At 35.6% G+C, this 26,798-nt stretch overlaps 1 protein-coding gene across 1 annotated transcript in view; it reads right to left on the bottom strand.

The window, feature by feature from the left end:
* The window catches only part of vps8 (VPS8 subunit of CORVET complex), a 143,956-nt gene that overhangs the window by 20,550 nt on the left and 96,608 nt on the right, over nucleotides 1-26,798 (bottom strand). The window contains exons 37-43 of the mRNA XM_058758450.1: nucleotides 23,054-23,236; nucleotides 22,840-22,921; nucleotides 21,653-21,735; nucleotides 14,833-14,913; nucleotides 6,431-6,600; nucleotides 5,389-5,557; nucleotides 3,466-3,519 (exon numbers count right to left, since the gene is read on the bottom strand). Of these exons, the coding sequence (XP_058614433.1) occupies nucleotides 3,466-3,519; nucleotides 5,389-5,557; nucleotides 6,431-6,600; nucleotides 14,833-14,913; nucleotides 21,653-21,735; nucleotides 22,840-22,921; nucleotides 23,054-23,236 (822 nt within the window). The remainder of the gene's footprint in view (nucleotides 1-3,465; nucleotides 3,520-5,388; nucleotides 5,558-6,430; nucleotides 6,601-14,832; nucleotides 14,914-21,652; nucleotides 21,736-22,839; nucleotides 22,922-23,053; nucleotides 23,237-26,798) is intronic.

Here is a 26,798-nt window from a genome sequence, read left to right on the forward strand (position 1 = left end):
CCAATGTCAATGACTTCTCCAGTCCCAAAGGCACAAAGTCAAGCAAGCACAAACCCTAAATATCTGCCAAACTTCACCCAGAGATGCTTTTCAACAGAATGTTGCAGAATTAAATCAAGTGTATCCTCACTTTACCTCACTGGGTCTCTATATATAATCAGAGTCTGTTTTGAGTGGCACAAAGGACAAATGCTACTGTCACTGCAGAAGAATAAATGCAATTATTGCACCCTCCCTTCAGCAGAAAGAAGGAGATGAACATTGTCACACTGTTTCAGCTGTCTCTGTACGCAGGGTGCTGAGCTGGAGGACGTCGATATTGCGTGACAATGCTGTGGGAAAGGTAGGATAATTTGGTAAAGCGTTCATTAAATCCGTTATTTATGCACGACTTATTTAAATAAACCAATTACACACTTTTTGATAGCCCAATGTATTTCCTTGCTTAAAAAAAGGAAAAAGCCACTTTTCTTCACCTCGAGACATCGGGAGGAGCATTTCAGCCAACTAGACAAGATGTTGAAATCGTTTAGAGAACATCTGACCTACTTCTAAAGATCAGCCATTTTCTCTTTCTTCTCACTTAGGATCAGCCTCCTCTAGACCTGAAGTATCATGTGTTTTGTTTAGATTAAACTGAATGTTTCTTGTAGGTAGCTAGAAAGGGACTAAACAGCCTCAGAAAAAAAAAATAGTAAGAGTAACTTAAGTATTTTTTGTGAAATGTCTGATAATTATTTGGTGGCTATGCCAAATATAAATGAGGTGGTCAATTTTACCCATTAATTTAGCATCACATGCTCATTGGAAAAAATGTGTCTCTATCTACATTTTTGCAAAACTTAAAAAATCTACCAATATATACAATTCACTGCAGTTTCCAGCTTAAATGAACACTAAAGACAGTAAAACACCAACAACTTTTATTCTTGTTTATGATCTGTAAACTAACAAATGTTCACATTTGCATCACATAACCAGCTCCATATGGATAGCTTTTCTGATGTAGTAAACTGTCTTGGTACCTCACCTGGTTGCACTTGTGATGTGAAGAACATGAGTCATGATAAAAGAGCTTGTAGAAGCAAGATAAAATGGCATGGTTGCTTTAGCAAATTTATTTTTTCATCTCACTTTTATTTTTGTTAAGACTAGCAGTGAAAAAGTTTTGGGTCCGGTTTAGTGTAGGTGGTATGTTATTTTTAACTGCAATAAAGCATTAAGCTTACTAGGCGCCAATCATCAGACATATAATTTTCAAACTGCTGCGATATGTACAAAAACCAACGTAAAATGTTGGGTAATACTTTAATTTAAGGACCAATTAATGCCTTATTCTGCATGACTGTATTTTAGATCCCTTAATCCTACCCCATCCAACCCCAAACTTAACATCTACCTTATTAACTATTAATAAGCAGCAAATTAGGAGTTTGTTTAGGGAAAACTCTTAAGTTAGTAGTGACTATGTGTTGGAAGGAGCACTGTAGGTTCAAAAATATATATAGGCTATAAATAAAATAACATAATTTAAATAAAATTAGAATTGAAAATAAATATAAATAAAATGCAAATAAATAAAACAAAGATTATATTGACTTCTACAGTCACTGTTTTGTTAGTTACAACAACATATCTTAATTACTTTTATTTGGGGACTTTCCTAAGCAATTAATTGTGATTAATCCTATTACATAGGGCTAGTTTTACTAAACCGGGCAAATTAGCGCGAGAGCGCAATTCCAAAAGAGCGCCGATGGGTGTGGAAATTTCTGCGGGTGATTTACCAACAACACGCAAATTAAAGAACACAGACATATCGACCAATGCAATATACCAAATTAGCGTAGTTGCGAATAAACAATAAAGAAATAAATAAGCCACAGTATGTTGAAACGAACCGGAGGCCAAGAAATGAAGGATTGCAACAGTTTTGATAGAGCTGGTATTGTGTGACTCCTAGTTGAGGGTTCCAAGTCGCCTTTTATTTCCCGAAGCAAATTAAAAATAACATGGCTTGGCAAACGATATGTTCAGATAATGTGTTCTTCTGCCATTCAAAATAAATTAATATGTGTGGAAAAAATCCTCTCCCTTCTACCACATGCTCTCTGTTCTCTGCGGTGCCTCTCCTAGCAACAAATTGCATCCATTTCAAGCACAAAATAGTTTAAGACATGCTTTTTTTGGGAGTTAAATAATTGCGCAAATGCCAGTAATTTGACAAGCACAAACGTTAGTGAATATCATTGCCTCTGAAATGGAAATTCTTAGAAATGCATATTCAATACGGTCAGGCGCAAAAATAACTGTCCACGCCTTTTCAGCGCTAATTCTTCACTGCGCATCTTTAGTAAACCTGACAGTACTATTTTAACGCCAAACGGCGGTTTGCGCTGGCGCAAGCTGTTAGTAAAACTGGCCCATAGTCATGTAATTGTTTTTATTCTTTTATTAATACATGAATATGTATTTTTCTTCCATGTATGACATGTTTGTATGGGTATGAGTACATCCAAGCATGTAAAAAGCAGTTTCTGCTGCAAGAGCACTGCATTCAAAGATGAAAAGGAGAGAGAAAAAACTTGTTATCTTGTTATCATTAGCATGCAGGAGTTCTGAAGCATTAAGTGTTAATTAAAGCAAAAATCTCCACAGGTATAATTCTGTGCGTTAGCAGGTTCCTGAAAACTTGGATGTGAGAAAAGTGCTGAATTTTGCTTGCTACAGATAACACAGTGCTTAGTGATGCTAATGGCTGAGGGTTTATTGAAGGAGAGAGAGGACGAAGGGATGCTGGAGAAGAGGAATAGGTCAAAAGGTTCATGTCACTTCCTGTCTTGTCTTTAAGGCTCACTGTCACATTGCATAAAACGCCAAGTCTCTTGACCGACAAGCAATGAATGCTCAATGAAGAGAGAGAGAGAATGTCTCCAAAAGAGCGAGAAACGCGAGACAGAAATGTAGATGAGAGAGACAGAAAGAAAGAAAGAAAGAGACAGACAAGGCAGGACTGTTTCATCACTCCATTCCTGCCAGTAAACAAATGCATGAAAGTAGGGAGAGAAGGTAATGCAATCATAAGCAAGCTAATTTGCTTTGAACCAGCAGGGAAAAAGCCATTTACGTTTCATGGATGAATGAACACACAAAAGGCAGAGTGGAAAAGAGCTATGATTCTCTGTCGAGCTGAAGTAGAGCAATGATGCACCTCTAAAAGTGCTGGATTTAGTCAGTTATAGAAAAGAGAAAATGCAACACAATATTAAAAAAGGTCTAATACCAATTAAAAACTAAATCTAAAATCTGAAATCTAAACTGCAATTAAGTTTGTTGCTAAATCAATTGACAATATAAATATAAAACTATTTAAAACACAACGTTTCTTACAGCTGACGTAAGATTTAATCATCTTAAACTAAATCAAACCCAGTGTAGCTGTAGAATGTAATTCCACTCACTCACCTTTCTCCCATGAGCCTCTGCCACAATCCCACGATGAGCAGACATCACTTTGGTCTGAAACACATGAAGTGACAGTTAAATGTGATTGACAGATTATGACAAAAGCAGTACAGCGATACAATCAGACTGATTCGAAAACAGTTCTGTCATAATAATTTCCCAACTACCTTCATCTGGTCACAAAAAGGTGAAATTATCTGTCATGAGGGTCCTCTCTATGATATCATTTGCAGTTTTATGTTTTTTTAATGTGTGTTTTATACTTCTACATGTTGGTCACACCACATGACTTTGATCTTCCAGACAATCGTTTTTAAAATATTAAGCAGCAGTGAAGCTTTTGTTAAAAATATTGATTTTTCTAAGAATAAAAATTATTTATCTACTTAAAATGTTATTCTTTTAATTACTCACATACAGACATATCACAGTTACAGTATCGCCCTATATCAATAGTTATATTACCATACATGTTATCTTTAAAGAGATACAAACAAAAACACACAAAAATATAATTTAAGGCCATATATTATATTCACATTCTGTAACAAGTGAGCCGGAACGAGATGGAGTTAGAATCCAAATGCGAGCACAAGTAAGTTTATTTGAAAAACACAAATATATAATCCAATCCTGGAACAAGAATATAATCCACACGAACAAGTCAGGATAGAAACAACTTGGAACACTCATACAGGAGCAACAACCAAACAAAACAACTGCAACACAAGGTTTTATTTAGTCACTGTATGTACGAATTGCATTTGCCTGTATTCTTAAATAAATTATTAGATTATCACATCACTGATCAAACCTGCACTTTCAGCTTACTTTTATTATTTCATTTACAGTACATCACTGACTTACAGAAATAAACATTATTTTGTTAAGCTGCAGAGCAGATTCAATCAAAAGGAATTATGGGCCATGTGTTTAAGCCAACGGCAGCTTTTAGAGTTGCTTTGTTTCTGCAGTTGTACAAATATTCCAATCACACTGGCTGGGAATCATTTTTTTCTTTACTTCCAAAAGAATCACTGTGGCAACACCTCTGTGATTAGGGATACTAGCATGGCTCTCTTTTGTGCCTGCAGCCATCAGCCTCCTATGGTTACGACTAATACAGTTGCATGCTGAGAAATCCATTTGCATGCCATTTACATACTCACCACTGCCACAGCAGAGATGCAATTAGCGTGGATAATACATACACCCTGGCTGTATGCATATAAAAGTACTTAAAAGTCATATCACCTTTAATGTGAACTCTCTGTAGTCCCAAAGCGTGTATGAGAGAGATACAATGACGAACTAAAAAAGTCCCTTAAAGAAAGGTGGCTCTGTGCGGATATAATTACGATGAGCGCATGATAGACAGAGAGGCACACTGATGGACAGACAAAAGACACGAAGAAACAGTTCAAATGAAAACAGATTAAATGAAGTGTTAAAGGATTTGTTTACCCAAAAGAATCCTTTTCCTCAGTCATTATTTACTCACCATCATACACTTTTATGTCTTTCTCTATACAACAGTTCATAGATCAAAAAGGATCAAAAGCAGCTAAGAATAAAAAGTAGTCAATATGACTGACGCTCTTTGTGGATGATGTTCGGTAACATTTCAGTACATTATTGTCTCTTCCACACACAAATCTGGCATACGGCTTTAGATGGTATGCATTCAGATTTGAAATATTGGGCAAAAGTCATATGGACTACTTTCCAACTTCAAGGTGTTTTTTCATCCATTTTGGAGCTTGACTGACATGGGCAGTATGAACCTATAAGCAATATGACAATATTTGTGGGCCACAGAAAAAAAATAACATTCTTTAGAAGCATATCGAGGTGAATAAAATATGCCAGAATTTTCATATTTGGGTGAACACCCTGATCGTGAAACGTGACTGCCTGACTGACCTGTGCCAGAGAAGTAGAGCGTGATCGAGAGCTCTCTGAGCTGGGTCTGTCCGCTGGCCGTGAGCCCTGGTTGGATGTGCATTTGTAGCAGCTCCACGAGTACTGCCTCTCGCTCAAAATGCCCACCTCTTTACGCTGAAGACACTGGCAGTGGTACAGGTGTCCACAGCTACACATAAAACAAGAGTTCAGAATAATGCTAATCATGGTCTGTTTGTGTAGTACGTTTAGGCAGAGTGCTATAACAGCTTGTTTAAGTAAGAAATATGTGACTCAAATAAGGGATGAGAAAAAAATCACCACAAATATCTTGATTTTTTTTTAATGGCTGGATTCCAATACTAACAAAGGGCGACCAAAGGCAGATATAATGCTAAAATTTCTAATAGATGTATCACAATGACTATGATATTTATGAAATTAAATACTGATATCACGTTAATATTACAAATATGATAATACTGTAAATAATCCAGCTGCAGTAATGATTTGGTTGACACTTCCACATAGTGGTTGGTTGTATTGCACCTTAACACTAGTAGGCATCTGTCATAAACTGGAAACAACTAGAAGATGCAGTGTGTAGCTACTACTGCCACACAAACTCACATCGGAGGAGATGACAGGAAAAAATCAGACATTCTACCTGCAGCTGAAAAAAGTCAGCTCGTCAAGGCAGGGTGTTAGAAACCCTAGTCTGCAGGAAGTGTCGATCAACAGTAAAGTTCTTTTTGGACATCTTTTGTACAGTTACGGTTACAAAATCTCTCCACGTTTCTTTATATACATATCGCAATGACAGTAATCATAAATTATTTTGGCCATGATAATAGTGTAGTAAAAATGTAGATTTTGACAGACCCAATTTATAACAGTAAATGTATTTTACAATTACAGCATTTAAACCATGTTTTTTTTATGTATTCAAAATGACAAAAAAAAAAAAAAAAGAATGTGAAATGCATCAGTTTTGTTTGTTATAGAAAAAGGCATTGGGCTGTGTTCCTGCAGTGTACAGATGATAATGCATATGTGTGCGTACCTGAAGATAATGATCTCCTCCTCGCTCTCCTGGCGTCTCTTGTACTGCTGTAAGCAGATGTTGCAGTGGTCTTGTCTTGGGTGAAGCCCTCTACTGACAGCCTTACGCAGGTGTGACAGAGACCAGTGAAGATCTGAGTTCAACAGATTTGTGGTAGTCTCCAACAACGTCTGAGAGAGAGAGAAAGAAAAACCATTGCAAAGGTTAAAAAATGGCGATTCTGCTATTTCAGATGAAGCAGGTTTGACAACTATACTGTACTGTATGTTTGTACTGTAAGAGGCAAAAACCTATGCTGATCCTTTTTTATTTTTGTCTAAATATGTCTAATACTAAACACCTTACCATAAATACATTTTACAGATGTTCCCCTAAAACCAGCATAGAAAATGTTACCACAAGCTATCATATTTAATCTGAGTTTAAAGATTACAGCTTCTGAACAACATGCATGAGATGATGAACAGCTACAATTTCTAATATATAACTTTCCTATGTTTTAAAATAAAATCTTTAAGTTAAATTTTTTTTTTTCAAAAGTTGAGAGTCAACTTTCCTACTTCAGTTTAATTCGCGAGGGAACACATTTATTCATCCACAACCACAGGCAATGGAAGAAATTCCCCATAATGAATGAAATTATCGGACTGAAACCAATGAGACATGCGAAACGACTCAGAACCTAAAGGGAAGCAAATGCCATTTCAAGTCGCTTAAACGTTTCTTTTCTATCACAATCAAATCTCTTTTGAAATTTGTGAAATGGATTAACACTTGAGCTTGTGCTGACACTAAAATTGCCTCAGTTTATTTTCATGAGCAGAAGAATCTCTGTTAATCTACACAGTCTCCTCACCAGAGGCAATGTGTTTCAGCAAGGTCATGTGAAAAGACTGAAGAGTGGAAGAGAGAGAGAGGCTTGATGTATGTTATTTCATTTTGCTGTTAGTGCAGCATTTTGACTAATTACACGCACACAAACACTGCAAACACACAAGCCTGCAAACACACACACACACACACACACACACACACACACACACACATACACACGCACAGGGAAGCACATTTAACCCCGACAGACATTTCTGAGGGTTGGATGAAAACATACACATTTCTAAATATTTCATCAGCTATCGGGGCAATTCACAAAGTGAGTGTGTGTGTGTTGAAACGTATGGACAAGCTTTCCTAAGGGATTGTTCAAGCGTGTGTATTTATGTGTGTAATTTACGTCTCAATTTTGTGGCTGCATGTTATTTACTGCAGTGATGCAAAGTGGAGTCTCAAAAGCAAGGGGAAAATGTGTGTGTGTGTGTGTGTGTGTGAGAGAGAGAGAGAGGGGGGGCAATCAGGTGGTATTCTTGCCTTGCTCGCTATTTCCTTTGAATGACAAGCTGCAAATTCCCATTGGTCATGGAAGGGAGAGTGCAAACATACACTGACATACTTACTTCCACAGACAAACTGAAAGACCGCATAGCCATATCTGGCGATAGTTTAAACAGACAGACAGAGAAAGATAAAACAGCAAAATCCTTTAACTTTTAGTAGCATGGCAGTAGCTCAGCAACAGGACATTCTCCAAAAACATCAGCTTTTTTAGTGAATCAGTTAAAAAAATTACTCTGGTATTTAGAGAAGTCCATGTGTGACATTTCATGTTTATAATTATTACGTTTTAGAAATTATGTTTTATTCAGATGTTTTTGTATTAGTTGTTTAAATGTAAATGTAGCTGTTAAGGTTTGATGTTAATACACTTTGAGTGAAATAAATACTGGTCTAATAAACTGTGTGATCTGATAGGTAGACAATTAAGCAAAAATTTAAATGACCAATTTAGGCAGCTACTTTAGCTAAAGGGTAGCATAACTGGAATTTAACTGCTTGGAATTATGAGTTCTGTAGCTTAGCTTGGCAAACTAATGTTTCCCCAACATTGCTAAATAGCAAATAAAACTCTTTCACACGATTAACTGAAAATCTTCCACTCTGGTAAGCTTTGAAAGTAAAAGAAGCTGTACATAACAAGGAAGGAAAAAAATAGCTCAGCAGTACAATGTATAACGCATAATGATCCTCAGTCCTGTCTTTTAGTGTACATTGAAACCAAATTCACAAACCTATAAATACAAATTTTAAACTAATGATGATATATGACATCTCTAAAGATCTATTGGTAACACTTTAGTATAGAGACCAATTCTCAGTATTAACTAGTTGCTTATTAGCATGCCTCTTATTAACATATTGGCTGTTTATTAGCACTTACAAAGCAAATATTCTGTATGATCATATTCTACATCCCTAATCCTACCCAATAACTAAACTTAACAACTACCTAACTAGCTATCAATAAGCAGCAAATTAGAAGTTTATTGAGGCAACAGTCGTAGTTAATGGTTTGTTAATAGCGAGAAATGGATCTTAAAATAAAGTGTGACCGATCTATTAAACATAAATATTATGGAAAGAAAGCAAAGAAATGGATTTTAGCAGTTGAACGCTTTTTATTAGGACTGAAATATCTCAAATGGGGGAAAGCAAGACTCTTTCCATTGAGAAGATAAGGTGTTTCTTTAAGGGGTTAATGAACTGCCTTTGTTTTTTATTTTGTACTGTTCTCTGAGGTCCACTTATAATGTTAGCAAGATATTTACATTAAAAAACAATGTAGAAGTAATAAGATATTAGTGTGCAGAGGGATGCAAATACATATTTGTATGGCACGCAGCACAGCCTATCATAATGTTTGGACCGAACATTTTGACTGGACGAACATTTTATGGTCCTATGCCTTCCACAGATAAAAAATACATTTAGGCTACTTAACTTAGCTTTATACGTAAAAATGTTGTATTGTATCGGCGTTTAGTCCAGACGGATCCAGCGTTTTGGGAGCCTGAAACCGCTATTTCTGAAACCGGTTCCCAGAGTACCGCTACATCACGTGACAGCAAAAACAATAACAATGGCGGACTGCATGCTTGTGTTCATGCTGCAGAAGCTACTGAGCCTATTAGCTTTACTAACTTTACAAGCTTTTCTTGTTGTTGTGTTGGGTTTGTATACAGCGTGAAAGGTTTATGCGTATGCTCCAAGTCTTCTTCTCCGTTTTTAGTGTCTTTATGTGGCAGAATTACAGTGCCACATACAAGTCAGGTCCATAAATATTGGGACATCGACACAATTCTAACATTTTTGGCTCTATACACCACCACAATGGATTTCAAATGAAACGAACAAGATGTGCTTTAACTGCAGACTGTCAGCTTTAATTTGAGGGTATTTACATCCAAATCAGGTGAACGGTGTAGGAATTACAACAGTTTGCATATGTGCCTCCCACTTGTTAAGGGACCAAAAGTAATGGGACAACTGGCTTCTCAGCTGTTCCATGGCCAGGTGTGTGTTATTCCCTCAGTATCCCAATTACAATGAGCAGATAAAAGGTCCAGAGTTCATTTCAAGTGTGCTATTTGCATTTGGAATCTGTTGCTGTCAACTGTCAAGATGAGATCCAAAGAGCTGTCACTATCAGTGAAGCAAGCCATCATTAGGCTGAAAAAACAAAACAAACCCATCAGAGAGATAGCAAAAACATTAGGCGTGGCCAAAACAACTGTTTGGAACATTCTTAAAAAGAAGGAACGCACCGGTGAGCTCAGCAACACCAAAAGACCCGGAAGACCACGGAAAACAACTGTGGTGGATGACCGAAGAATTCTTTCCCTGGTGAAGAAAACACCCTTCACAACAGTTGGCCAGATCAAGAACACTCTCCAGGAGGTAGGTGTATGTGTGTCAAAGTCAACAATCAAGAGAAGACTTCACCAGAGTGAATACAGAGGGTTCATCACAAGATGTAAACCATTGGTGAGCCTCAAAAACAGGAAGGCCAGATTAGAGTTTTCCAAACGACATCTAAAAAAGCCTTCACAGTTCTGGAACAACATCCTATGGACAGATGAGACCAAGATCAACTTGTACCAGAGTGATGGGAAGAGAAGAGTATGGAGAAGGAAAGGAACTGCTCATGATCCTAAGCATACCACCTCATCAGAGAAGCATGGTGGTGGTAGTGTCATGGCGTGGGCTTGTATGGCTGCCAGTGGAACTGGTTGTCTTGTATTTATTGATGATGTGACTGCTGACAAAAGCAGCAGGATGAATTCTGAAGTGTTTCGGGCAATATTATCTGCTCATATTCAGCCAAATGCTTCAGAACTCATTGGATGGCGCTTCACAGTGCAGATGGACAATGACCCAAAGCATACTGCAAAAGCAACCAAAGAGTTTTTGAAGGGAAAGAAGTGGACTGTTATGCAATGGCCAAGTCAATCACCTGACCTGAATCCGATTGAGCATGCATTTCACTTGCTGAAGACAAAACTGAAGGGAAAATGCCCCAAGAACAAGCAGGAACTGAAGACGGTTGCAGTAGAGGCCTGGCAGAGCATCACCAGGGATGAAACCCAGCGTCTGGTGATGTCTATGCGTTCCAGACTTCAGGCTGTAATTGACTGCAAAGGATTTGCAACCAAGTATTAAAAAGTGAAAGTTTGATTTATGATTTATTATTCTGTCCCATTACTTTTGGTCCCTTAACAAGTGGGAGGCACATATGCAAACTGTTGTAATTCCTACACCGTTCACCTGATTTGGGTAAATACCCTCAAATTAAAGCTGACAGTCTGCAGTTAAAGCACCTCTTGTTCGTTTAATTTGAAATCCATTGTGGTGGTGTATAGAGCCAAAAATGTTAGAATTGTGTCGATGTCCCAATATTTATGGACCTGACTGTATGTATACTACATCGTTTTGTGTCATTTTCAGTGGTTTCCTGTGTACACAGATATTTCTTAAGATGATGCTGTGTTTATGGAAGAACAAGGAAAAAAAGATCGGATATGGAAAGCTATGGCTTTCGTGTGGATGAGCACTTACTGATTGTTATCGGGATGTGAAAAGACTTTCAACCAACATAATAAAAAATGTTTTTGAACCAAATCACCTACCCTGCCTTTAACAAACAACATACATATTAACTAATCCAGAAATGTCTTTTCTAGAGACTGAGAAACGACCTTTCATCTCCCTGTAACTACAATGAGTCGTCAACAGTAATTTTGTTTCTGACGTACTTCATGTGCTTGTGTGACTTCCGGCAACAGGGCTAATGGATTTCAAAAGGTTTCTAAAACTCTTAAAAGTCTGCAGTTCAATTCATACGTGATATTCAGCATGTATTTTGTCAAATACAGAATGGAAAGGCATAAAAGGAAACACACTGAAGTCTGATGCCGATTTCTGAATGCAATCAGTCTACAGGTGACACTAAGGTGAAGAAAGCAACTCTTCACACTACCAAACAAAAAATCTATAAAAGAAATTAGCATTGCAAAAAGATGTCAATAAGTGTCAGACAAGTTCAGTGGAATTTCAGACAACAAAGTCTCTTTATTCTTGTTTATTTTGTCTCGACTTTCAGAAACTAACAAGCAAAGCCTTTTTTCAGTGAAGCCGAAACCAGGGAGGATTTTAATCCAGTTGCTACAATATAATAACACTAAAACACATAAATAAGAATAAATGCTTCAGAAGTTTTCAGACAGCTTTAAAGAAAGTTCTGTAAGGGCTTGAGATGAGGGAAACTATTTATGGGCAAGTATTTAGTTAAGTAAAACTGTAGGGTGTATGTGTGCGTGCCACTGATAACCATTACGGGACCTAAGACGTCCAGAGAGCCTCTTCAATTATGCGCTTGTTAATTAATGAAGAAACAGCCATTAATGAGTTCTCATAACACTCCACCCTCAACTGACCCGATTAAAGCAGCTGTGAGGATAAGCTGGAATAAGTTAAGTATGATAGTTCGTCTGAAGGGCGTCACTTCCTAAAAAGCTATTAAGAGGGATTGAAAAGGTACAGTATTTGTGTGTGTGTGTGTGTGCATGACCCATCACTGTGATGTTTTTATGAATATTGCAGAAACATGTCCTAACAGGTCCCTACTCTCTTAATAGTTGGATGTAGAATACTTATTTTATTATTATTCATACCCATATGTATAGTATAGATTATTGGTCAAATTAAAACTAATGGCATGTTGGAAATTAGCATGAAAAAACTGTTTTCTTAATCAGTAGGTACTTATTAACACTCTTATTGTGCACTTATTTTTTCTGCCCATAACAAAATCAATAAATACCCATCCACAATTTGCTAAATGTATACCAGCAACAGTTTGATCTCAGCAACAGATCTCCATTACCTTATAATTAACAAAAAAAAAAACACAACTAGAATATGGAATTTTTACTTCTGATCACCCTGCAAAACAGTGTTCTTCATCACTTTTTTTTGCTTTTTTTTGTCTTGTTTTCCAGTGCAAACGTCTAAAGATTCTTAAATCAAAAAATGTTTTCTCTGAAAAGTGAGTTTATGATGAAAACAAGAACAAATATCTGACAATGGAGCCAGAAAAATATCCTTAATTCAAAAAGAAAAAGTTTTACCCACATATTAATGTTTGTTTTAAGCATTAACTCACTTAATTTTGTTCAATTTATCAGAAATCTTCACTTTGCATCTTGAGTAAATGTATCTTGATTTAAGGATGTTTAGATATTTGTACTTGAAAACAAGACAGAAATACTGAGGAAGATATATATATATATATATATATATATATATATATATATATATATATATTTTTTTTTTTTTTTTTGCAGTGCATGCAAAATTGAATGACATTACTTTCTGCTATAATTTAAGGCCTTAAACACTGCTTTAATAAGCACACACAATCATTAAAACAAGTAAAATAACAATGACAATAACAATAAAATACCTCTGCTTTTACAGAGGTAACAAATAAATAATTTCATTATCATAGGGCAAAATATAGTGCCAGTAAATATTCTCAACACTTGCTATTGGCATAAAGGTTTTACATTTTTCTTATTCAAAGGCTCTCACCTCCACATCTCATTCCAATTATCACATAAAACACTGTGAATTTAGCTGCTGTAGCTTCAGCTGTGTGAACAGTAAGAGACGATCTCATTATCATTTAACAGAGCTAAATGATGTATCTTTCTATGCCCCCGTCTGAAACCAGCAAGAGTGCAATTAGTATGAAAGTAAGACAGGAATGATGCATTATGGGTAGCTATACTATATGAATATATTTAATAATTAATCTTATGAGTCAGGCTGTGCATCAACACCTCACAAACCCTGCACTACACCCTAACACAAAGTAAATAAATCAATAAATTATATTAAAAAAAATAAATAAATTGTGGTGACACCCTGGTACAGTGATGAGTTTTTGTTTACCGAAGCTGCCATAGAAATGTGCTATTCAAAATAGGCAGTGAATAATTTATGTGAGTGAAAGGGAGCTGCCATTAACAATAAGTGGCCAATAAGGTACGTGGACTTTTGAACAGGATGATGATGGTGTGTTTAAAAATATTTTTTTCATTTGGTATTGCTCTTTAGAAGCTATATAAAAAAGAATGTTACCAGAAGAAAAAATAAGTAAAATTTACGCTGATCATCAATTAAAAAAAAAAGTCTACACTCACCATGTTGCATCAGTGAATGTTTTCACATTTTGTAATAGTTGTGTATGAATCTCTCAATTGCCCTCAGTTTGAAAAATCAAACATTCACTGCTGGAAAAGGTTCAAAATGGCAGAAGACGCTGGAAAACCAGTGAATGTGCAGAACCTGGAGGATTTTGCTGATAAAAAAATGGGCAGCTGAACTGCTCAGGACAAACAAGGACACATGAACAACTTATCACAAAACATAAAAACTCAATATTAAACCTTAATAAAAACTAATTAATAATAATAATACATTTGTATTAGTTTTTATTATTATTATTATTAATATATTATTATTAAGTTATTATTTTGTCTTTTGGGATGTATGTAAACATCTGTTATGTGAAATAGTGTTTTCGGGGTTATTTTTATGATCCTTCTTATTTTTTTTTAAATGATTTACATTTGGCCGATTCTTCAAGGTACACACACACACTGTACAAGAATGCAAGACAAACGACAATGAACATGCTTATCTATGGTGCAAGAAAGCATTCAAAAAAGAAAGCATTCAACAAAAGCAAGATGATGAGGCCAAATTGCTATACACTCTCAGAAATAAAGGTACAAAAGCTGTCACTGGGGCGGTACCTTTTCAAAAGGTACATGTTTGTACCTAAAGGGTCCATTTTGGTACCTTAAAGGTACATATTAGTACTTAAAGTGTACATATTTGAACCTAATAGGTACAAAAGTGTACCTTTTGAAAAGGTATCGCCCCAGCGACACCTTTTGTACCTTTATTTCTGAGAGTGTATAATGCACACACACACACACTACCTGTTCATAGTTGAAGGTTTCTAGCATCCCCAAAATGAGTCCCTGAATCTCAGCCAGCTTTCCTCTCCCATACACAGGGTCCTGCAGGAGAGAACACACATAAGAAATAAATTATTTTCTCATAGCTTTGATCACACTAGCAGAAACCTGTGTCTGTCTGTACAAAGTTTGTAAGTAAATTTTAAAGGCATGTTCTGCAGTAAACCAACTTAAACACAAATCAGAGAGTAAACACAGTATGTGCTGTCAGACTACATTCACAATGACAGCTGATAACTCTCCGATGATGAAGGAGTGCGGTCTCAGAAACATATCTCTCTCTCTCACACACACACACACACACACAAACAGTCATCACTAGCTGTTATCACAGGACTGCACACACATGGGTAATTTTGCCCTCGGTAAGGGGCTCAGATTGATGCAGTCACAAAGATGAAGACCTGGAAGACTATCACACACACACACACACACACACACACACATACAGTACACACATCCTGATATTGAGGGAAAAAAACATGAAGGTCCCGCAACGGCAAACACAATAGACTTCTGATCATTCATTATTTTATAATCACAACACTCCTATTCTTACTCTCTATTTCTTCACACTTTTTCAACATGAAAAATACTGCCTTTGACAGTTAGTTCTCTTACAGCAACATATTATACTTTATTGATGCTGTATGAAGAGAATGGTTGTTATAGTCTACCTCCTCCACACACAAGTTGAATGCAGCCAATTCCCCAAGGCCAAAACTGCTTTCCCTCAGGAGAGACCGACACTCACACAAACATCTGGAATATCAAATCCCTGGAGTTCAGGTTTGAAACCCAACATATGTTCTATGAGAAGAATGAAAACTAACAAAACTCAATAAATTTCACTCTTTACAATATACCACACAAATTTCAACTAGCTCATATGGACCCTTGGCAAATGGGACATCTCTCTAATCCACAGGGGCCCCCATACAGGACTAATGAGCCAAATTTGGTTTTATATTTTTACATAGACTTTTTAATGATGCACAGAGGCACTCTAAAATGCAGTTTGGGTATTTTTTCAAAATACACACATCTCTTAAAACACAATTTTCATACGCTCACTGGTTTATTTAATTTGTCAGTGTAAGGGAGAATTGCCTCAAGTAATTCCCACCGCAGTACCATTTCCACCACATTCAAAATTATGTATTATATTTAAGAGCATCCTGTGGTATAAATTTGCAGTATATTTTTGGAGTATTTTTGGAATGAGATGGCTGACTTCTTTATATAATACATAATTTGATTGGAAATTAAATACAATAATATTTTCTTCACACATTACATATTTCAGGTTTCATCTCAAGCATGAAAAAAGTACACTAGCTTCACAAAAATCTATATTTTAAAACGTAATTTATTTCTGAGATGGCAAAGAATTTTCTGCAGCCATTACTCCAGTCTTCAGTGGTATACAATCCTGTTTTTATGTGATACTTTTTTCAAAGTTCAAAAGAACAGCATTTATTAAAAATATAAATCTTTTGTGAGATTATAAATGTCTTTACTGTCACTTTTATTCAGTTTAATGTTTTAATAAAGCTTTTTTTATTTATTTATTTATTTTAATCTTTTGAATGCAAGTTTAAATCATGTTCACACAGTAAATATGGAAATTATGTTAATTTCACTATTTCTTTAGATCATAGTTTTTATTATGGAGTTATTTTACTATTATTATAATACTAACTTTAATAAATACTATAAATATTGTTATAATAATTTTGTTCAAATGTTTACTACGTGGTTACAATTTTAAATCTTTGATGAGCTGTTATAGATTTACAGAATGATATAAAGAAAATAATTTAGCACAGAAAAGGATGAATGAAGAGAAAAGAATTCACTGCAAGAGAAAAATAGTCTAAAATAACATCACTTTCTATTTCCAGCAAAGCTATTTCACCCTGATCCAAATGGTTCTCATGGTTCTCAAGGGCCATGCAGTACGCCGCTGGGAGCAACTATAAACCTTCTGTGAGTTGTACAGTACAACTACTGCTTCAGGAAGAGACAGACAGAAAGAAGAGAGATGCTCTACTAATTACTTCAGAATGTGTGACTCAGATGAGCATCCTTGACTAAACTCCTTAATAGATATGCATGCCACTCTAGTTGCAGGTGTTATTCAGCCTCCCAAACAGCTATCACTATTCAGACGCCCTGTAAACAAGCTGTAAACAAATGCAAACATCCATGGACAACCAAAAAGAATTTCAATATTGCAATTATATTTATACCCCTTTGAACTCTGGAGAACCAGGATTTACAGTTCTCTTATAGAAATATAATGCCCCCTTACACTCCATCCACCCACATATCACAGTGTGTGAGATATGAAAAATACTGCTATTAAGAGAGATAATACTGTCAATATAATGTAGAGAGGCGTTGCTGATGGAAACAACATTACCAGACTTATTCAGACTGACCAAAAATGTGAGAAAAAATTTGACATCTTTCTCTCTTCTGACTGCCGTAATGCATTTCTCTAGATCTTTTTCTCCTTGTGGGAAGCCAAGTAAATGCAATATTGGATGATCTAATTTGCCGCTGGAGCAAAAGGAAACGCAGACATAATATTTGCTAGAGTCTCCCATGTACCTCTAAAGAGGTTTACCCTGCTATATTTTACATTACTTGTGAAAAGGGTTTAAATGCATAGCAAATGAATGTTGGAAAATGAGTGAAAAAAATCCACATTGAGAGTATTTGGCTCCTCTGATCAACAGTAAGAATGATCTCCACTCAGAACGCCATGATCTCAGGAGTCTACATCCTCACATGCCATCTTGTTTTCTAGAAATATCTTTGGCAGATTACTATAGTAGGTAAATATTCCATACATTCCAGGTATCTTAAGCTTAAGGTGGTTATCTGGTTGGCTACCAACGCAGTTGGTAACAGATCTACCCAGGCGTGTGTTTCCAAAAGCAGCAAGTTCTGCTGTTACCAACATAGTTCTAAGATTAGGTGCTTCCCAAAACCATAGCTCCAATGAAAATTTGCAAACAGCATCGCCACCAGCTTGGTTTGGTGCAGACCACCGCCCCCTCTCTTAGAATTCTGTGAAGCGCAAACAAATTGCAAATCAATTCTAAGCCTTGAATTACATAATAATAATAAATACAACAATAAGCTAGCACAGTGTGTACAGCTGCAGGTGCCTCTGCCCAGGTGTAAGTGCACATTCAAGATGACACCTGTTGATTATGTAATATATTGATTGCGATCATTTGTTAGTATAACTTGATAGGGTTCTTTCTAACCTTTCCTGTTCCTTGTCAGTGGTGCATTTGCATTCACAGCAGCGTACTAATGATTACACGCTGTGAGCAAATGCCATCAAATGTCACCATCAGCAGCCGGGCAGAACCAGAGCTGCTCAGATAGATGCTGAGGCAGGGAGATTAATGAATCAACATGGGCCACAAAAAAAAGAGACTATTACTGAATCATAATGAACATGAACAATGTCAAAAACTATAGTGACAGCAAATGTTTTGTCTTAAAGGGGTGGTTGACTGTTTTTTTTCTAGGCTTGATTGTGTTTATGGGGTGCAGTCAAACATGTGTTCATGCTTCGTTTTTAAAAAAACGCATTATTTTTCACATAATTTACCTTTATTCTACACTGCTCTGTCCCTTCTCTGATAAACGCCCTGATCCTGGTTTCCTGGTTTTATGAAGCCCCTCCCTCAGAAATACGCGATGGGCTCAGATTGGTTAGCTGGTCCAGTGTGCTGTGATTGGCTAAACCGCCTCTAGTGCGTGTCTAAATTTCCCGCCCTTCACCTCAGCGGCATGTGCTCCGGTTGTATTGTAAACAATGGCGTCGTCTACATTGATTATCAATTTGAGCCCGATTAAGACGCAGATGATATTAGTGAAGAGGATCGTGCGGAACCTGTGCAAGCACGGCTTTTAATTGTATGTTTTTTTTTTTTTGTTTGTTGTTGTCTCATACTTTTAGATACGCTGTTATTTGTAAGTGCTACTACTTCTGTTAGCTTTTAATATATGGTTTTATCCTGATCAACGCTTTAATACAGCACAGCAACCACACGCATGTGTACAACGTTTCTCATATCTGTGTGAAAATAAGAGTATTCACTGAGCTGATGATCTGAGAGAGAGAGATGCAGAGTGTGTGCAGAGCAGGGCGACGCTAGGAGCAGTATTAAGAACCACTGCTTTAGAACATATGATTTTGAAACTTGTGAATCCATTAGAATCGTTAGAAGACAGAATCGTGATTCATATATGAATAGATATTTACGTGCACCCCTAGTTTCCTCTTCCTCTTCTCTAAAGCAGCACAACATGGCGATATCTCTGTTTGCATTGAACTTTCAGCGCCGCAACTTTGCAGATATTGTTTATACTCAAACAGCAACATTACACACTAACTAACGTTAATAAAGTGAAATCGCAATCAACCACCCCTTTAAGATTTACGTTTAAAAGTTGGGTCAGTAAGGGATTGGTAATATTTTCAAATGTTTTTGAAAGAATCTGTTCACCAAGGCTGCATTTATTTGATCAAAAATATAGTAAAAACAGTAATATTGTGAAATATTAACACAATTTAAAATGAATGTTTTCAATGTGAATATATTTTAACATGTAATTTATTCCTGTGATGCAAAGCTGAATTTTCAGCAGCCATTACTTCAGTCATCAGTGTGAAATGATCCTTCAGAAATCATTCTAATATGCCGATTTGTGACTAAAGAAACATTTCTTATTATCAATGTTGAAAACCATTGCACTGCTTCATATTTTTTATGAAACCAGGATTCTTGTGTTCAGTACTGTCTTTACTGATACTGTTGATCAATTTAAAGCAATTTAAGGAGTTTTTCATTCATTGTGACTGTAACTAAAAAAAAAAAGATTATTGTATAAGCTCATACGTGAAAAGTTTTTTCTTATCCTTTGTTTTTCATCCTTTGTATCCTAACTCTACAGTAGCTGATGTGTTTTAACATCTTATGAATAGTCATATGCATTTGCGTATTGGCAGCATTTCCAAAAATGTCTAATAAAGGCACTTAAATATTAGGGATTGTTTTTTTATGATCTAATCTAAAAGGAGAACCGTTTACTCCAAATAACCATTAACAACAACTTTAATACTGGTTTAAAATACAACACATCAGTTAAGTATAAAAAAAACATTATCTCTTTAAACTATAACTCTTGAGCTAAATAAACAATAATAATTTGTGTATTACAGTGAAAATAAAAGAAGATCTCACTATTTGCATAAATCCTACTACTGTATTAAAAATACAAATTCTAAACTATAAACTAATAGTTTACAAGTAAGTGGTTTGTAATAAATTGTTACCAAAAAAGTCTTTAAAGTCTTCAAAATTTAAACAGAAGTGTATATCTGCAAACCACTAAAAAAAAAACAAATCATAAGCACTGATTCAAAAGAAATCACAGAGTTTCTAATGACAGCAGGTTGAAGCAGAGTGCTGGTGTAATAGCACTGATAAGGAGGGGGAGAATGGCTGATCGATGGGGGAAAGCTGACAGCACTGAATATGTGCAGATGAAAACCGATAAAGGCCTTCCACTGCCCAAAGCCTCAACCAATTCATGAGTTGCGGTATCGATCTCATGGAGAGCAAAAATGTATGTGTGTGTGTATGTTTGAAACGGCTACACAAGGCTCTGAGCTGAAAAGCAAATTTGCTGTTCAGCTTCTGCAGTGTGTCCATCAATCCAAATACGAGAACTAACTGTGAATTCTGAGAAAGCTTGCGACAAAAAAAAAAAAAAAATCTAATTTTTAAAGGCTGTAGATGCCACTGTAAGCAAATGATCCTACAGTATTTAACATAGCATATCCTGCCATACTGAAAAGGTATGAATCCCTTTGATCCAGAATGTTAGTAATTTTCACAAAATTACTATTACTTACAAAATAAGTATTGAACATAAATGTCAATATATACTACTGAATAAAATTCTAAAAGAAACAGAATATTATAAAATGTGTTTGCAAATAAAAATGATGAATATTGAGCACAGATTGCATAACATTTCTAAGGTAAACAGTAAAAACAATCATAAACACAAAAAGTTTAAAAAAAGAACAAAAGTTCAATAAAGATTACAATAAATAAACAAATAAATAAATCAAGTTATAAACAAATATGTACTTTTTGGGGTTCACATAACAATGATATAAGTGTAATAAAAAGTGTGCGTCAACCTTATGTTGAACTTCAAAGTAATTTTAACTTGATAATCTGAATTGGAATCAAAATATAAAAGAAACACACCATAATTTGAAGTGCATAAAAGCTATATTTATAAAGGACTTAATGGATTTCAATTACTGTACAGCAGCATTTTATGACCCAAGCAAATGCACAAACGACATTTTAGGAATCATAAACCTGATGTTTAAAAGTTTCAAGACGGTAGATTTGTTGACATATCCAGAGCAGTTGAATTTAGAATCTGTGTAAATGTCTGTGAGTGTGTCAACAGTTTTGCACAAATAAGAACCATGGGATTTTGAGCTTGAGCCTGCTACCCTATTGTCAAGTCAGAAGGCTTTAAGTCTTTCCAAACAAATCCCACAAATCCCACAGAACAATAACATCTCACACGTACCACAATCACTGGAACACAATGAGCGACCTCTGAACATGCACACAATGACTACCGTTTAGCAACAGGCATTAAAACAGCCTAGTTTTAAGCTACACTGCATGAGCTGTTAAAAACAACAAGAGCATGTGCTTACCTGTAGGATGCGCTGAATGATGGCTGGTGGGGCGATAAAACTGGACATGCTATTTAAGACTTTCATAGTGAGCTCTTTTAATGCTGAGGAAAGAGAGAAACAATCAGGACTGACTGAGCCCTCAGCTAAATTCATTATACACCAGTGCTTCTCTAAGGTCTGTGAAATTAGTAAAAAAAAAAAATATATTACATTATTTTTATCAGTTTTAATTATTTTCATTTAAAAAAACAAAACAAAGGAAGCTTTAAAGCACTTAATTATTGCCTATTTTGTATTTTCTATGAGGATTAGGGTTAATGTATTTATTATCAAACTTCATTAAAAAGCTAAAACTACTGAAAATCCAGTCGTCTCATGGAACTGTATTAGAAATAAGAAGTTATTGTTGGAGAAAAATGAAATGATTAACAGAATAATCATTAGCCTTCATGTGCACCTGAAAAACTCATCATTATTACAAGTTACGCATTCATGTCTGAAAAATAATATGGAAGTTTGCTATTGCTTTCTATCTTTTTATTTTATTTTATTTTAAAAATAATTGTAATTTTTATCACTTATTGATGCACAATATCTACAGCAAACTTTGAAAATTAGAAATAACCACACTTTTTTGTAAGCAATTATGTAAAAATGGCAAATGAAATACAAAATGGAATATATATAAAATAAAATAAAATAAAATAAAATAAAATAAAATAAATAAAATACAAAACAAAACAAAATAATAAAATAAATTATTTTGTTTTGTTTTGTATTTTATTTATTTTATTTTATTTTATTTTATTTTATATATATTCCATTTTGTATTTCATTTGCCATTTTTTACATAATTGCTTACAAAAAAGTATATATATATATATATATATATATATATATGTGTGTGTGTGTGTGAGAAAAATTCCACCTGTAAATACAAATTCTTTTGTAAATGCAGAATTTCCGACTCCATTTGAAGGCTGTATAAATCTAATTGAATCTATACACACTATAATGTAGCTTTTTAAAAACATTTGAAAAAGAGTATTGTTGTCATTTCAGAAGTAAGATAATAAATATCATAGGATGAGAATGAGGGGCTTTTTTATATTGTTGAATATTTATTCTTATAGGGGCGTTGGAGTTACAAAGGTTGAGGACTGCTGCTATACTGTGGATAAACTCAGTGTGTGTGTTTGTCTCACCCTCTGAAGTGTGTTTGGTGTCGGCTCCTTTGAGTAGTTTCTGTGGTGACATCATCGCCTCGAGGAGAGGAAACCACAACGCCTGAGAGTGATGGAAGATTGATGAACACACACAGTGAGAGAGAGAAATGTAAAACCGGGAATAAGATCAATACATCCTGTTCATGAAAAACACAGCTCAGGTTGATCGGACAGCGCACGTACACACACACACCTCTCTCTGCTGCTGGTTGAGGCCGTGCGAGCTCCTCTGACACAAAGCAATGATGTCATGCAGAGCTTCCTCCACTCTTTGTAACAGACTCAGCACTTCATCACCTGTCTCCTGCTCCTCACCATCGGGCTTGTCTGCCTCTGAGCCATCCAGGGCAAGTTTGTGGAGTTTGCCCTTCAGGGTCTGAGAAGCAGAAATCAACAGATCGATAGCGCATTTCCACCTGCCCTTTCTGTCTCACCAGGGATATTTAAGACACTGTTCTCTGAAACACCATCTAAATGAACTGGCCATTTCTGAGGGTGCTTTCACACTGGCAGTTTAGTTCGAAACAAGGCACGGTTCGCATGAAAACACGGTAATGTGAAAGCTGCCGTGTAGAACGGAAGCGGTACCGAACCCGAGAATACCTGGAGGAGGTGGTCTGAGTTTGCTTGCCCTGGAACTGTGGCACAATTTGCATGATTGTGAAAGCAACTCAGACTCGGGTGTGCACTTGTTCAGGAAGTAAAGTAACCTCCTCGTGCACTTTAGCCTGATGACAATGTCATTAATTTAACAAAACGCACAGGGATGACAGATAGCGTGTCGTGTAATTGTGCATAGTGAGTGCAATCAGAGCTGCAAAAAGCTGAAACTTGAAAGAAGATGCAAGTTTCCATGCGCATTTTAGCACCAAATTAATAACAATAATAAAAAATACTGACCCACGTACCCATAATGTTGTTCTGTTTTCTATCATGTGCTGTGCACATTTGTGGTGATGAATGCTTTACGCATGATGTGTGGCGTGAGACCGCCATGGCGAGGTGGGTTATTGTGAAAGGTCAATTAATTACATATTCTTAAATATATACTGAAAAAAGTCACCAGATGAAGATAATTCAAATGTATTATTAAGGCAGGTGAAAACACTCAATAGACATTAAAAAACATAACTTTGTCAATTTGGAGTCGGTAAGATTTTTTTTTTCTGTAATGGTTTTTGAAAGAAATGTCTTATGCTCACCAAGGCTGAATTTATTTGATTTAAAATACAGCAAAAACAGTAATATTGTGAAAAAACTATTACAATTACTGTTTTCTACATGAACACATTTATCATATTTTGTATCAATGTTGAAAACATTGACTTTTTTGTGGAAACTGTGATTTTATTTATTTGTTTGTTTGTTTTCTAATGAATAGAAAGTTACAAGTTGCTTTTATTTCCAAGTAATGCAAATATACAATGTAAGTCTTTACTGTCATTACAAGATAAAGTATTAATTTGGGAAACACTTTAGTATAGGGACCAATTTTCACTATTAACTAGTTGCTTATTAGCATGCCTATTAATAACATATTGGCTGTTTATTAATATTTATAAAGCACATATTCTGCTTGACCATATTCTATATCCCTAATCCTACCAAATACCTAAACTTAACTACTTTACTAACTATTAAAAAGAAGCAAATTAGTAATTTATTGAGGGAAAAGCTGTTATCATTTTAATGGTTTGTTAATAGTTAGAACTGGACCTTAAAATAAAGTGTTACCTTAATTTATTCCTGACCTGCATCTGTAAGTCTACAGTCCACATCAGTAAGTGCAAAAGTCTATAAGTCCAAGGTAGATTTTCATTCATGTATTCCATCTGCAATATTTTTTAATCATTGGTTTGTGCTATGTGCCAGAAAGTCTTTAGTTGTTATGTCACATCTCACTTTTCAGCATCTCTAGTTATGATCGCCAATGCTGAAGTTCGACTTTGAAAAAGCCCAAACTCACTGGCATTCTGTTAAATGCTGCTACATTACAGCTGTTTTTAAATGCAAAAACATGCCCTGCAGGAACATCTGCTTACTAATGTTTTGCTTGACTTGCTCTGACATCAGTAAAATTGTTCATTATGGAATATTATGCATGGGACAGGGGCCAGAGAATATGATTAATTGTGTTATTTTTTTAATAATTATTGCACAAAATCAACATGTTAAGTTGAGAGCATTCAAAATATATTAATAAAAAGGCTGGCGGCCCATACAAAATCCTCATCTTTTCTTTGAATCAGAATATTCTCATTTAAAAAAGTTCAGATGTGTGTTTCTGAATTTTTAGTCTAATTTGATCATTCTTTCAGCTACCAAAAAGACTGCAGTGCTACCAGTTAAATTTAAGACTTCTGAACATGAGTAAATCCATTTTGCAGAATTCCACATTTAAATTTTTTTTTTTTATAAAATATAAATCAGTTCTGCAGATTCCGATATTGCTAACGTGATAACTAGCTTTACATTAGTACAATAAAGGCGTTAAAAAAAAAAAAAAAAAAAGGTGATATCAAACAAAAGGTCACATTAATCATTGTTTGGCAAATTTTCAAAAGGAGAAATCCAGTCATTTCAATACACTGAATGCATGCTTTGCAAGGGACTGCATTAGGAAAGAATGTTAGAGATTAAGTATTGTTTTATGTGTTATTCAGTAAACAGAAAGACATGTTGGGGTTACACGGGGCTAAAATATGTTACAAAGTATTTTTGTGGTTTTTAAGTAGATGCTCTGATAACATTTGCCAGACAGTATCAGTGAAATTCTATTTCCGTGATATAAAGCGAGGATAGTCCTGGTCTTCATCAAGCATCTATTTGTAAACATCCTGTCCTTGATGTTTAAGTGCCTGTAATAAGATCTGCTGACTAGACCACTCTCCCTAGCACTTTGTACTTCAGGGCAGTGCAGTTCCTACACCAGACTCTGATATGCCTAGTCAGGACACATACACTTTCAGATGCTGACCAGGATGTGATGGCATGCCAAACTTCTCTAATTTGTGCAGAAAATCCGCTGACATGCTATTCTGATCACAACGCTGGTGTGACAAGATCAGGTTAACTTCTCTGTGATGATTATTCTCAGAAACTGCTGACCCTCTCGACTCAAGTTTCCATCAATGTGAGGTCACCAGTCTGGAGTTGTACTGGTCCAGAGAGAGCTACACTGTCAAGATAGAGGTCACAGTCCTATCACCGTACTGCCTGGGTTCCATCTTCAACTTCTATTAAGCAGCCTCACCATGTTGGATCAGACCAGCGACCAGTTTAACTTTGCAGTCATGTCTGGTGAAACACTCATGGATTAATAAAGGCAAGAGAAGTGGGAATAAGCGTACCACCTTGGGGGACTCCATTGTTTAGAGTCACAGCAAAGGATATGTTTGTTCCTACTCACATCACCTGTAGGCATCTCATCAAAAAGCCTTGGGACATCATCCACTACCCTCCCCATCATTGATTTTCTGAAGTTACACCTCTACCTTCTTAGTATTCCTCAATCTATTCATTATCAACAATATGACAAGAAAAAAATACAAAATTGTCAATGTTCTATTATTATTATTATGTTTTTTATTTTATAGGGTCGTTAGCAACCCAATGTATGTAATGGTGTAAGTGTATATATTTTTCTTTGCAACAGTGTTGAATATCTCAAGGTGGTGATGTCTGATAAACAATGATGTGTCACTCATAAAAATTACCACAGACATAAAAGAGAATACTCAAGTTTCATCAGCAAATCTTGACATGGCTCAGCGATTTACTGCAGAGCAAGTTTGTAAATCAAATATTAGCATAATTTAATGGTGGACCTGATGACAAAGCTGTCAGCGAACAAATAACTGATTTTGAAGATGATGAAAATGTTTTGAGAGTAACATTTCAAAAGGCTCACAATCCCCAATATGAGCCAGATGCTGAAT

The sequence above is a fragment of the Onychostoma macrolepis genome, chromosome 01, assembly GCF_012432095.1.
Source record: "Onychostoma macrolepis isolate SWU-2019 chromosome 01, ASM1243209v1, whole genome shotgun sequence".
NCBI classification, from domain to species: Eukaryota; Metazoa; Chordata; class Actinopteri; order Cypriniformes; family Cyprinidae; genus Onychostoma; species Onychostoma macrolepis.